At 46.7% G+C, this 14270-nt stretch overlaps 1 protein-coding gene across 1 annotated transcript in view; it reads right to left on the reverse strand.

The window, feature by feature from the left end:
- The window catches only part of slc4a2b (solute carrier family 4 member 2b), a 35738-nt gene extending 23963 nt beyond the window's left edge, over window positions 1-11775 (reverse strand). Inside the window, exons 1-4 of the mRNA XM_080544251.1 lie at window positions 11652-11775; window positions 2425-2593; window positions 1738-1967; window positions 731-855 (exon numbers count right to left, since the gene is read on the reverse strand). Coding sequence (XP_080400377.1) covers window positions 731-855; window positions 1738-1967; window positions 2425-2593; window positions 11652-11675 — 548 coding nt within the window. The 5' untranslated portion in view covers window positions 11676-11775. The remainder of the gene's footprint in view (window positions 1-730; window positions 856-1737; window positions 1968-2424; window positions 2594-11651) is intronic.
- Between the last annotated feature and the right edge of the window lie 2495 nt (window positions 11776-14270).

The raw sequence follows: 14270 nt of genomic DNA on the forward strand, positions 1-14270 counted from the left end.
AAGACCAAGAATACAATAGAATAGAGAAAAGAGAACCAATCCGGCTAGGTTACATCCAAGACAAGACGGGGAGCTAATGTGCTAAGAGACTAAAATGCGAAAGGTGGTGAAGGAGGGAGAGAGGTGTGTTGGTTGGTTGGAGAGGTCAGTGTTTTCTATGGAGACAGGTGATATATGGGTCTCTGTGTTGGGGAATGATTCAGGTCTATTAGATCAGGCCCCAGCAGGCTCCCGAGATGCCTCTGACATGGTAACGTACAGTATGTGCCCACCAGCCAGTCACAGCCCAGGAAACACACTCACCCTCGTCTCTCTGACCCAATCAGTGCACTCTAGTGTGTCTAGCGCTATGACTAGAGAGGTGCACTGATGGGGCCTCTTAGAATGAGAATTTAGAATGAAAAAAAAAGAATGTTTCACACTCGACTTCCAATTGTTACATCATTACAGAATTGTGGTAATGATATGACAAGGGAGTGTAGGGGTGCTTAGGTGACGTAGCGGGTTAAGCGTCGACCATTAAACCGCAGGGTTCCTGGTTCGATTCCGGCCGCGGACATATCCTGCTTGTCATCCCTTCTCTCTTTCTCTCACCCATCCTTCCAAACATAATATACTGTCTCTATCAATAAAAAGAGAAATACGAGTGGGACTGCCACACTCGGAAAAAATAACTTTAAAAAAGAATAAAAGGGTGTGTGTTCAGAGATGAGGGGTGGGGGAGACGTACTGAGTGGGGGCGGGGGGGTCCTCTGGGCCCGGGGGGGCCTGGGGCAGGACGTCCGGCCCCCGGGCGGGGCGGGGGCTGTCTGTAGTGGGCGTGGCCGAGCGGCGGTCTTCATCGGACAGAAAGAACTATGGAGGGAGGAAGAAGAAGATTTAGGATTCAGGATTTCAGAGAGGCCATCTCAGTTCAACAGTTTTAAAGTACTTGATATTACCATACTGAAAATTGTGATAATTGTGTTTTAAAATAAATAAAACATTTGATCGTTTGACAAATTGTTTGCTTTGAGAAAAGCGTGGGGATAATGGAGGCGGGGGCGTTATACAGTATGTTACAGGTCAACACTGGTCATGTTTTGTAACCCCAAACGCAGTAAATTAATTATTAAGCCCCCCCGATGAAATATTCATAGAGGAACATATGACAATGCTGTGTGTGAAAGGGTGAGTTAATCCGCTAGCTATCAGGAGCGCCCTATAATTAAATCAAAGCCGCTATCTTAATTCTAGCGGCGCTCAACCTACGAAAGACAAACTTTAGTTGTGTGAAGTTATCGCATGACAGTGCTTTCCCATTCTTTCTATCGCTGAAGCAATAGAACTATCGCTAAGCCACCCACACCCCAAAATAGAAATTGTCCAATCATATCACAGCAAAAGTCACTACAGGCAGAAAACTCTGACAAAAACTCGCTAATATCTGATGGTGAAAAGCTTCTAGACAAAATATTCTTGTCATCTTTAAAAAACATGTCTATTACTTGCTGTGGTAAATCTGAAATTTGAACTCCCGCCATTGTAAGTCATTGAATGTCTTGCAGTCACGGTCGGTCAGTCAGTCACCGTCAGTGAAGCGTTGTTTGTTTGTCCGAGTTTTCAAAGGGGGCGTGGCTTAGCGATACGGTCAATTGGCTTGTTACTACTTGTAAAATCTTCTGAAAAGAGGAAATTAATAGTTAGTTTGACTATAACTGTTATTTAAGCTCTCTGGTGAATGTGAAACGTCGTTACCTGCACATCTCCTTCGACGGCATCACCGTCTGTCTCTGCGTGGCCCTCTGTCCCCTCTTCCTCCTCCTCCTCCTCATCCTCCCCTTCCTCTATGGTGAGGGCTCCGCTGGGGCCTGGGCTGCCCTTGCGGTCTTTGTCCTTTTTCCTTTTCTTGCCGCTCTTCTTCCTCCGGCCCTCCGAGGGCAGCTTGGACAGCGGGTGGTGGATGTGGTGGGAGGAGTGGCGGTGGTCTGGAGGGGGAGGACAGGGGGGGGGTCAAAGTGTTTAATCATTTCATGTGCTTTTCGGGGAAAGTGTCTTGAAAGAAATGTATTGTTTGCTAAGATGGGGAAAATCCCCCACATTATTTCTGTAAATTGAATACAACACTTATGTTCTCGTCTGTGTGTGTGTGTGAGAGAGTGTGTGAGTGAGTGAGTGAGTGAGTGAGTGAGTGAGTGAGTGAGTGAGTGAGTGAGTGTGTGTGTGTGTGTGCGAGAGAGAGTGTAACACCGAAGATGTTGGTGAAATGGTCAGACTACTACTAAGGGGATGTGTAGATAGATAGATAGTTTATGTGTTATGTGTAGCCATATACGTAAAACACTGTAGCCTGGTCTGACAATATAACACTATTATTATTATTATTATTATAACACTGTGAGAGTGAGAGAGAGAGAGGCGTGGTGAGAGACGCCTGGTGCTTACACTCAAAGTCCTCCTCATTGTAGGTGCGGTGCTGCTCGTCAGGGACTCTGGGGGCGGGGCTGAGGATCTGCTGGAAGCGCTGGACCCCCAGGGATTTGTTCAGGTCCCCTTCATCCTCCTCCTCTTCCTCCCGCTGCGGCCCTCGCAGGGATGGGGCGGGCGCCTCCGGCTGAGAGGGAGGAGATGAGAGAGAGAGAGAGAGAGAGATGAAAGAGAGAGAGAGAGAGAGAGAGAGAGAGAGAGAGAGAGAGAGAGATGTCAGCTTAATCGTGGGAAGAGAAGATGAAGGGATGTGGTGGCTTCAAAGTTTACTGATGAAATTAAATATCCTTCAGCCAAATCTCAGTGACTCGCACCGAACCGACACTAGAGGGAGTTCTTGTCATGAGGAAACACAAGCGCTCGCTTGTGCTAGGTCCTTTACTCCACGTGCTATATCAACATCAGCCTTAGATTCCAAAACAGTGAGTGAGTACGAACTTTGACCAATTGCTGGACTTGAATGGTAAAAATAGATTATATAGCGCCTTATTCCAAAGCACTTTACAATGGCCTCTCATTCACACACACATTCACACACACAAACGGCGGCAAGCTACCATGCAAGGCGCGCTCCCCGGCCCACTCATTGGGAGAAATTTGGGGTTCAGTGTCTTGCCCAAGGACACCGACACATGGCCAGCCGGTGGATCGAACCGCCGAACCACCGACCATTAGACGCCGGCTCTACCTCCTGAGCCACAGCCGACCTTTGCCTTTGACACGGTCGGGCAGTAGTGGTCGTGACTGAGGCCATGTGGGCAGGTAAGTGATCTGTGTTCCCCTGCAGGGCTCCAGGCGGGCTGCAGCCCCGTCACCGTGGGGGGGCGTGTTGTACTACCAGCAGGCCGCAGAGGTGGGGTGGGTGAGGAACGCACCCCCCCCGCTCAGGGATATCCTATGTCCGGGCCAAGCAGATGTTGCCATAGATACGGCACAGATCCCGTGGCTCACGCCGCGCTCCCCCCTCCGGCGACGCAAGCCTGAGAGACAACGGCACCACGCCTCATTGGACGCCCCTCCGAATGTGTCTCAGACCATTTAACACGTCATTAGAAGATTAAATTCTTCCCCGGCGCTGGAGGGAACCGTGGAAAGTATCACGGGCTGGTGATCAGCTGTTTGACGACTGCTCTCACCTGAAGCTCCCGGCTGATCAGTGAACTTTGACCAATTATCACAGGGTTTGGCCCTTTTTAACTGACAAACGTTCACCAAATATCAAAGTTTTGGTCCATTTAACTGACAAACTTTCACTAACTATCAACGGTTTGGTCCTTAATAACTGACAAACTTTCACCAGATATCAAACGGATTGGCCCTTTTTAACTGAAAAACTTTCATCAAGTATCACCTGGAGGAAGCATTCCTGACTGATAAGGTGAAAACAACTAGAAGCATATTTGAGGGAGAATGCATATTCTCAACTTGCTTGAATATGGTGTCTATGCTTTTTAAACTTCAACATTAGAGTTATAAAGTACCTTTATGGAAGTGTCAGCAATGGCGTCTATGTGTAGGACATAAATTACACAGACAAATACAGTCCACAGTCATTTAACGATGTTAACACAAGCGCAATACTGTTTATCTTCACAGCTCTGGCTACCAGGTCTCACACAGAGTTGTTGTGGTTGAACTGGGTCGTGAACACAAAGCAGACAGACACAGGTTGGACCACAGAGCCCTGTTGGCACTGAGAGGTGTCTCTAATGGGTCTCCTCGTTCTGAGAGCAGAAGACAGAGGGGCCAGGTTGCACACATTCAATATTGACCCAAGGTGAAATTCCTCTTAAACCCTGGTCAATCACTGGTTTTGACAGTCCCATTTTTGTCCCTTTAAGAAGACTGCGTGGAACTCCACCCTTACCTCAGTGACCTCTGAGAACCTGCCATTGGTGAGTCAAACACCCATCCATTACCACTATTTTCTTGTATATTTTTTAGTTGTCCTGATGGTCTGAGAGTTGCTTGCTGTGTCTGTGTCTCAAGCCTCGCTTCCTGCAAAGCTACAATCTAAAATTGGAGTCTGACTCCACCAAATAGTACTTGTAATGTCTGAGTGGCAAGGTGATGGTCAGTTACTTAACTTCAACAGTTGACTACGAAAGCGATCGTGGATTCCAGACCCACAACAGAGATCACATGCACCATCAATGCTATAAATCTCAACCACATAATAAATACGTTAGTAAATATTGATTTAGAAGAGCCAATTATGACAGTCAGGTCAACCCTCGGAAAGACAGATCTCCCATTCAGACACATTGTTGCTCCTGGAGCACTGAAGACGACGGAATTCATTTTGCTTTTTTACCGTCGACTCTCATATCGTTTCTCGGTAAATCTCTAGAGCTGGAGAGGATATGTGAGGGATTCTCAAAGAGGTGAAAGAATTTCCCCCAACCAGAAACATGTGCAACAACAAACCCCAGAGTGGTTGGGTTGCAACACCGACCGAAAGGTAAGACCGACCGGTAGGGACAAATCCATGAAAGGGCTAAAAAAAAAAAAAAAATCACAACTACAAATCAAATGTCCCCAAAACGAAAAATACTGCTCTATGAAATGATTAAACATACTGACAATAGACTTGCTAGTCTAGTGCTCCTCAACAATCAAAAGTGTTTTGTGGGACTTACCAGACTCATGGTGTAATAGGCAAGACGACGCAAAGGCAACTGAAATCAGGAGCGTCGGCGGTTCGGGTGGCGAGTGTTTCCTAGTCTACGTCCAACTCTGTGGAGTTCTGAATCTCAACGCCTCTATAAACCACTGCAGGTAGGAGAAAAGCCCTCTCCCCCTTGCCCACCTGAGACACGGCGTGTGATTCCCTAATCAGACCCCCTATCTCACAACCTGGCACTTACACCTATCTGCCTATTGTGGCATTGTAGAATAAACAAGCCTCTTGTCGCTCATGCGAGGACAAACGTCACCTGAAAGGGCACGCCGTGCTTGAAACGCCTCAAACAATACCTCGCATTCATCTCTGCGTTTTACCTTGGACACATGGTCAATATTGACCACGGTGCTTTTTGGTGCCCCTCAATCTCTGTTTTCTGTCAGAGAAAGCCCTGGAACGTGCTGCGGCCGCTAGGGGAGGACTGTGCTAACAACATCGAGCAACGCTGCACGGTACTGGAGATTTACAAGACGTCTAACCTCAGGAGAAGGACTGTACTTACAGTGTACTACTGAAATGCCACGACCTTATTTAAAGGAACGTTCTGGAAGCTTTATCGTAAGAGGACACGCACTGAAAACGTGCTGTTGTTAGTTGAGTAAGCAATGGGGTTTTTCTATGACTTGCTGTCTGGGTTGTAGCAGTCATGATACATTAAGGTATTTACATTTGCTGGACTTAATGAGGTCAAATAAGCTGCTCTAATGCTTCACTATAAAACATTGGACAAGTTTAAAACAAACAAATTTGAGCTCACAGACATAGAACAAGAGGACTAAAGCCCAATGCACACAGCGTGCGATTTCTGTTGCACGACAACATTCCATTGTTGTCATGAATGGAATCGAATTTTCGCCATGCGATTAAAATCGGGGCCGTGTGCATTGGGATGCGATTTTCTCATAGACTTCCATTCAAACTTCAAAATGGAATGTTGTCGTGCAACAGAAATCGCACGCTGTGTGCATTGGGCTGAAGACATAGAAAGATGTCCGACAGGCTTCAGAACAGTTTCGTCTTGTGCATCTGGCCCAACAAGTACTGTTGTTATGGACATTTTTACTTTGGGCTTTTATTTGGGATGACTTGTGTTTATGTTTGAATGTTATGAGTTTGTGTTTATGTTTGTGTTTGTTTGAATGTTTTGAGTTCTGTTTATATTTCATGATTAATGTTTATTTTATGTTTTGGGTTATTTATGTTCTGAATAATGTTTCCTTTTTGGTTATATAATTATTTGTGTTTTATTCGTAATTGATTGTCACGTGGTGAGGTGACAGCATCAGCCCAGGTGTATATTAGATAGACACTTAGTTGCACCTGGGCCAATGGAAACAGGTTAGTTTAGGAAAAACATTATTTTGACCACGATCACGCTACTCTTTAATCTCATACCTTACCGTCAGCTTTGTTACTTTTCTTTTCGCAAGTCATTGTCCACAAAGACTAAACGCTTCACCAAAAGCTTCTTCCCCATAGCCATCAGGACTCTGAACGCCTCCCTCTAGCCCCCTTCTCTCTGTCATGACCGACATGCATACCATGATTGTCTGTTGTTGCCTATTTTTTGTCTGATGTTGTTTATTGTGCACTTGTTTGTCTGTGTCATTTGTGTGCTGCGGAGATGAATATGCTGTACTGAGAACAAAGGTCAAACTTTGGTCGTGTGGCCAATAATCTGTCTGTCTGTCTGTCTGTCTATCTAGTCTGCGGTCCCGTGTACAACTATAGATTACTGTGGTCATGATGGCTTCAGTTGCGACCTGGGGTGGTACAGTGGTCTAGCACAGCGGTCTACAGCAAACGCACATGTCACATTGGGTTAGAATCTGGCCCATGCCCTGCTGACATGCCTTACTTTCCTGCCTGACTTACTTTCCTGTCTTCACTATCTCTACCTCTATCTCTCTATCCAATAAAATGAAGAATGTGAGTGGGACTGCCCCAGGCTTCAGTCTACCAATAACAAAGCTTTGCTCAGTATCCCCATGCTCTCATAGATACTGTGCATGTCCTAAATATAACTGTGACCACCTAAGAGGTGTCTGTGACATTGGGAACGAGGCCTAATGCAGTAGACGCATAGATGCAGCAACGATATGACCGAAAGTGAAACCAGTTCATACATAGAGTGCAGCTATGACAACATGAACAGGGGAAGAACCACTTTTGGGGGGAAAAACCACAATGTTGTAATATCTATGCATTGATACAGTCAGGCCAGTCACTTATAGGGTCCAGTATGTGTGCCTGCACGTGATAGTTAACAGCTAAACATGTGTGCATCATGTTCATATCAGGCTGTGGAAACCGTCGTAAGCTAAGAAAGAATGCTTCGCTAGGAGGTAGGTTGAGGATGGGCAAAAAAAGACATGCAAGCCCAGTTAGCGTTGGGACAATTTTGACAGAGTGCTTTTAAGAAGTGAAGTACTTACTTTTTAAATGTATTTTTTTACTATTTGGAAGTGTGCCCGATTTCACACTATAGTAACGTGCAGATGCTATCGTTTTTTTGCAGGCACTTTTTGCTAGGAGACTGTATCGGATACTTTAAGTACCCTCCCTCCAGCACCAGTATAATTACCACTATCAAAACGAAACATCAAAACCCACAAGTAGTGGAGCAAGTAAAAATAGAGATACAATCAACCACACATGACGTGCATGTGTTACCGAGAGCCCGCGAGAAAGCTTTCTGATATTTTATTTCACTTTCATTTCTGTATTCACTTCAGAGAGTGAACACAGAGAGTCACGTGCCACCTTACAGTTTAATATTAACCAGATGGGTTACCTGCCAGCAGCGTGTAATTGATCCCCATACAGAAGGCTGTAGAAGAGATTATCTGCACGGTGCGATGGTGGCTCACGTCCCACACAGTCAGCGTTCTGAGAGGCAGACAGCGTGGCAGGTGGTCTGTAGATGGAGTGTATAGGATCTTGTAATACCGTCACTGAGGACGGACGTGGGTCATCTGAGGCCAACCTGAGGCCAGCTCAGCGACGGTCCGCCTAGTCTGCCTGCTTGGTCAGTGGTAGGGCTGGGACGACGCGTCGACGTAGATACGTCGACTTGCGTAATGTGCAACGGTGCGTCGCAAAAAAAAATAGCTGCAATTGCGGCACTGCGCCGACGTGGTGGCGGGGGCGCTGTTTCGCAAATAAGTTAGCTTTCATTTTTGCTAGCGAAATAGCTGATAGTATGTTGACTGCTCAAGGAGAATACATATTTGAAAGTACAGAATGCCCGAGAGCCTTATATTGCATTATATTATATTATATTTTGAATGGTCATCTGGTGCCTGAATATTGTGTTTTGCTTTACATAAATAATGACATTTCCACCATAAATTGATGCAGAAAGGGCACAAATTGGTGCATATCAATTCACCAGAATGCAAGAAATTAAGTGTTTGATGTTTAAGGATCCCCAGACAGCCCTGCTTCATGGGTCCCCCCCGATGTCAAACACCACTGGTACCACCTCCGCCTCATTTTGAGCCAGGAAAAACCCTGATGGCCATGTTGGCATTCAAGTTGGCTAAACATAGCAGTGATTGGGCCTGTGTCTGGGGCTGTTTGACTGAGGCAGTTACAGTAGTAGTAGTAGTAGTAGTAGTAGTAGTAGTAGTAGTAGTAGTAGTAGTAGTAGTAGTAGTAGTAGTAGTAGCAGGTCGCCGAATTAAAGGTGTCTGGGTTTAATTGCGGGCCCACAGACAGCTCCCATACATCAGCTGATCATTTAAAGGGGTGGCCGTCTGAGTAATGTGCATGTCACACGCTGCTTTGTTTTATAAGAGCAGCAGCTATTACCCAGAGTGCTTTATAAAGACACTGTTAAACAGAGAGAGACAATACAGCCATTATTTTGGGGGGAATTAAGTGATACATTAATCGAACAGTAAAAAAATAATCGTCAGACTAATCGTTAAATTAGTCGTTAGAGTAATCGACTAACCGGAAAAATAATCGCTAGATTAATCGTTAGAAAAATTGTCGTTTGGGACAGCCCTAGTCAGTGGTCACACCCCCTATGGAGGGTGGTATTGTGGAGCTCACCACACATGCATGGCCTACCGTCCAATTACATCATCAACTTGCGTCGTCAAGTTATTGACGATATAATAATAATAATAATAATAATAATACATTGGACTTATATAGCGCTTTTCTAGACACTCAAAGACACTTTACAAACTGAAAAGATCGAGTAGTAAAATAAAAAGAAACAAAAATAGATAAAAGAAAGTATAGGGGTCTAATACATTTTTAGATTACTAAATCTAAATCTAAGTGTCTTTGTAGGACAATCTACTCTGTATACTGCAATTACACCTCGATTTCGGGCAGAGAAGCGGAGAACAAGCAACGCCAGCGTCCTCTCTCGACCGGCATTTTTGAGAAGCTCAAATTTGTATCAAGGTTTTATGAAAGTCCTTGGTTATAATTTTTTGATCACTAAATCTAAATCTAAGTTATGGAGGGTGTTACTGTGGAGCTTACCAGACATGCAAGGCCACTGTCAATTACATCATCGAATTGCATCGTCAAGTCATTGACGATAAGAGGCTGCATTCTCATTTCATGCACCCAGATTGTGGAATGCACTGCTAGTTTACATTAGGGATGCAACCTCAGCAAATATGTTCAAGTCAAGACTGAAAACCCCATATTTGTATTATTGCCTTTAAATGACAAAATAATTAAATCACGATTATATAATGATTGGAGCACTTTGAGCTGCAAGGTTTGCAGGAAAAGTGCTATACAAATAAAAGTTATTATTATTATATTATTATTATTATTATTGTCTCATCACCTAAGGCTTTGAAGGGGGCCAATTAAGCATCGGGCTCAGAGAGATTTCGAGTCACTCAAAGGACACTTGAGGGGAAACACAGCAGCCAACTAGGCCATGACTGGAACTGACCTAAGCGCTATCACTGCTGCGTATTACCTCACTGATAAGGGGATATCTCCTCTGCTGCTACGTATAAGGAGAAGTGAACCACAGCACACACTGAAACGTGTTCCTGAGGATGGATGGAGGACACTGGATGAGTCACGAAGGACACGCCGAAGGGAGGGGGGGGGGGGGGGAGTCAGGGGGAGGGAGGGAGGGAAGAGAGGAGTCAGGGGGAGGGAGGGAGGGAAGAGGGGAGTCGGATGAGGGAGGGAGGGAAGAGAGGAGTCAGGGGGAGGGAAGGAGGGAAGAGGGGAGTCGGAGGAGGGAGGGGGGAAGAGGGGAGTCAGGGGGAGGGAGGGAGGGAAGAGAGGAGTCAGGGGGAGGGAGGGAGGGAAGAGGGGAGTCGGGTGAGGGAGGGAGGGAAGAGGGGAGTCAGGGGGAGGGAGGGGGGAAGAGGGGAGTCAGGAGAGGGAGGGGGGAAGAGGGGAGTCGGGTGAGGGAGGGAGGGAAGAGGGGAGTCGGGTGAGGGAGGGAGGGAAGAGGGGAGTCAGGGAGGAAGAGGGGAGTCAGGGGGAGGGAGGGAGGGAGGAAGAGGGGAGTCAGGGGGAGGGAGGGAGGAAGAGGGGAGACGGGTGAGGGAGGGAGGGAGGGAGGGAGGGAGGGAAGAGGGGAGTCGGGTGAGGGAGGGAGGGAAGAGGGGAGTCGGGTGAGGGAGGGAGGGAAGAGGGGAGTCGGGTGAGGGAGGGGGGAAGAGGGGTCAGGGGAGGGAGGGAGGAAGAGGGGAGTCGGGTGAGGGTGAGGGAGGGAGGGAAGAGGGGAGTCGGAGGAGGGAGGGGGGAAGAGGGGAGTCAGGAGAGGGAGGGAGGGAGGGAGGGAGGGAGGGAGGGAGGGGCGTAATTCTGATACCTGTCTGCTGGCTTCTATGGAACTTTACTAGCGGTGTGTCACTTCCAGCGGAAGGGTGACTCACTCAATCACTAACAGCCTGGGCTGTGTGTATAACACTGTTGACATAAATGGCGATTTATGAGAAACACTTATTGTAGTCCGCTGTTGAGAGATCCAGCACACTCCGATTGCTGGCAGCGGCGGCCGAGGGGGGGGGGGGGGGGGGGGGGGTGCCTTCAGTAATCACTGACGCATTAAGATAACCATGAGAAGTAATTATCCCCTCAGTTCACAGAAACCCTCGACAGGTCGATTGGGCTGTCGCCAAAATAACAAGACCATCACAGATGCCTGTCGAGTTGGACGCCGGTGTGACCAGGTTCATGTGTTGTAACAACCTAGTAGCTCATTATTTTCACTGTGACTAAGCTAAAAGAAACAACCCAAATTAGAAGATGCATTTTTTTTTGCCTGAAATGTTCCAAAATTATAAAACAAATCTGAGGAGGACTCATTCATATTCTTTCAGCCTTGAAAAACCCTTTAAAGATTTGCTGCTGGGCACATGTTGAGTGGACAGGAAATTAAAAGAACACCAGCTCCAAGTCCACAAAGGACAGGAGAGGGACTGCTGCACGGGATCCCACACCGTGGGCAGTCTTACAATATGTTGCAACTGTCTGCCTGTGTTCAAACCTACAGACTCACCTTGTGTGTGAAGAGAAATTCCATTCAACTCCAGACCGGGTTTTCTCAGTCAAACTGTCACTCTTGCGACAGTTATTTCCCCTATTTTTGTTCGAAAAATAACAACCACACACGACACGGTAACCACCGTCTAACCTCTGTCTCCTGTCACTTTAAGTTGCCCCCCCCCGAGTCACATGACAATGGTAGTAGCATCGTGACAGGAAGAGGACATCATAACGTTTCACAATGCTGCTATGCCCATCCCAAATCCAAACAGAATTATCTGAACTCTCCTTAAAAACACACAACGCATCGTTTGGGAGATAATTATTAACTTTAAGGGGAGCAACCGCAAAGAAAACGACCAATGACGACCTCTCCTCCTTGCCATATAGCAAACAGAGTTATCTTTAGTTAGTTATCTTAGGTTTGTCCGACTGGCTTTGCCTTAACCCCTCTGAAACGTCCATATATTGGTTAGCAAAGAGGTTGTATGTTGACTGCAGTGAAATCCTCAATAAGTCGTTAGATGTCGTTGAGTCGTAGATGGCTGCCAACAGTCTGACTAAGACAGACAGACAGACAGAGAGAGAGACAGAGAGACAGAGAGACAGAGAGAGGCAGACAGACAGAGAGACAGAGAGGCAGACAGACAGACAGACAGACAGACAGACAGAGAGACAGACAGAGAGACAGACAGTGAGACAGAGAGACAGAGAGACAGACACACAGACAGACAAACAGACAGACAGAGAGACCGACCGACCGACAAACAGACACAGAGACAGACAGAGAGACCGACCGACCGACAAACAGACAGACAGACAGACAGACACACAGACACACACACACACACACACACACACACACACACACAGACACACAGACAGAGAGACAGACAGACAGACAGACAGACAGACACAGACAAACAGACAGACAAACAGACAAAGACAGATAGACAGACAGACGAGACGGAGAGAGGCAGGCAGGCAGGCAGACAGAGAGACAGAGACAGAGAGACAGACAAACAGACAAACAGACAGAGAGACAGAGAGAGGCAGAGAGGCAGAGAGGCAGACAGACACACAGACAGACACACAGACAAACAGACAGACAGATTCTGCCCCCTGCAGTCAAAGCTAAGTTCCCTGTAATCCTACCCCTAAGGCTATCAATCACTACCGAGGAGAGGGAAAGGCCAAGGGTGAATAAAGAAATAATGTCACAGTCAATGGGACAAGTCTCGCAGGACATAATTACGAATTACCAGTCATGCCACTCCCAGGGCGGAAAACATGTCACATACTGTCTAACACACAACACACAACTCATTGTGTGTTCATGTTGTTAGCGGCTCTGCACGTGCACTCTAGACTGCGGCAGCAGGATATGCAGTTCATTAGCGTGTTGTTCAACCAGAGAACTCTCTCCCTCCATGACATCGCAACCTTCTACTACCAGAGGGAGAGACTGTAGACATAAGCAGGGCTGGTGGTTGTTTATGCCCAGGGAGAGTCAGGCCTGGTCCCCAGGGGGAGGCTGTCAGGCCTCGGGGGAGGTCTGGGGGAGGTCTGGGCTGCAGCAACACATGATGGTGTAACAAGAGAGGAAGCATGGCTGAAAAATGCCCAGCTAAGGAGAAAAGCAGGCATTTTCTGCAGGGGTAGTAGATCAAGTTGTACAGTATATTTATTCACTAATGTATTGGTACTGTATGTATATATTGTCTTGAGTATTGTTGTGTTGTCGTCTTGTTGTTGTATGTACCGTAGCTTGTTCAGCATGGTAGAATACCAAGTCATGTTCCTAGTGCACTGCACATGGCGAATAAAGTTGAATTGAATTGATTGCAATGGCTGGAATACAGCAGCGTGTGTCTGTGTCTGTCTGTCTATGTGCACATAAATATATGAATCAGATTGGGGAAAAAGCATTATGGGAGACATGCACTCAAAATGACAGAAAACGTTGATTTGTTCTTCTATACAAACAAGAGCACCCACTCAAAGGAGTCCACTAAGAGAGTAAGCAAACTGATTGAATAAGCAACTCTTTGTTTTCTTCATTGATTGCTGAAACAAAGCCATCTTAAGAGAGACAGTGTGTTTTTTAGGACTAACCTCTATTGACTATTTCTCCTGCCAAAGCAACTCAATCTTCCTGTTAAGATGATCTTATTTTTAGGACGACTCTCTCGAATGTAAGGCTCGCCATTGACCTCGATCAAAGCCAGCTGGCTCTCTGAACCCTTACTTTACTTCTGAGCCCTCACCACAACGCTTCTTCTCCATGCCAGTACGTCTAAATAAATAGCCCTCATGACAAACTGCACATTTGTAAATGCTTAGAGAAACAACAGCAGCTATTTCGGTGCGGCTAGTTCCGTCTAACAGGGCGCTGGCTTAAGGAGAGGAAATGATCAGATTGTGTAACCTTTTGACGTCCGCCCTTACACACCCAGGCAGCTAGTGAGCGTACCAGGCGGTTAGTGAGCGTACCAGGCGGTTAGTAAGCAAACCAGGCAGTTAGTGAGCGTACCAGGCAGTTAGGCGAGCAAACCAGGCAGTTAGTGAGTGTACCAGGCGGTTAGTGAGCAAACCAGGCGGTAAGCGCGCAAACCAGGCAGCTAGTGAGCAA

The sequence above is a fragment of the Nansenia antarctica genome (assembly GCF_963989245.1).
Source record: "Nansenia antarctica genome assembly, chromosome: 13".
NCBI lineage: Eukaryota > Metazoa > Chordata > Actinopteri > Argentiniformes > Microstomatidae > Nansenia > Nansenia antarctica.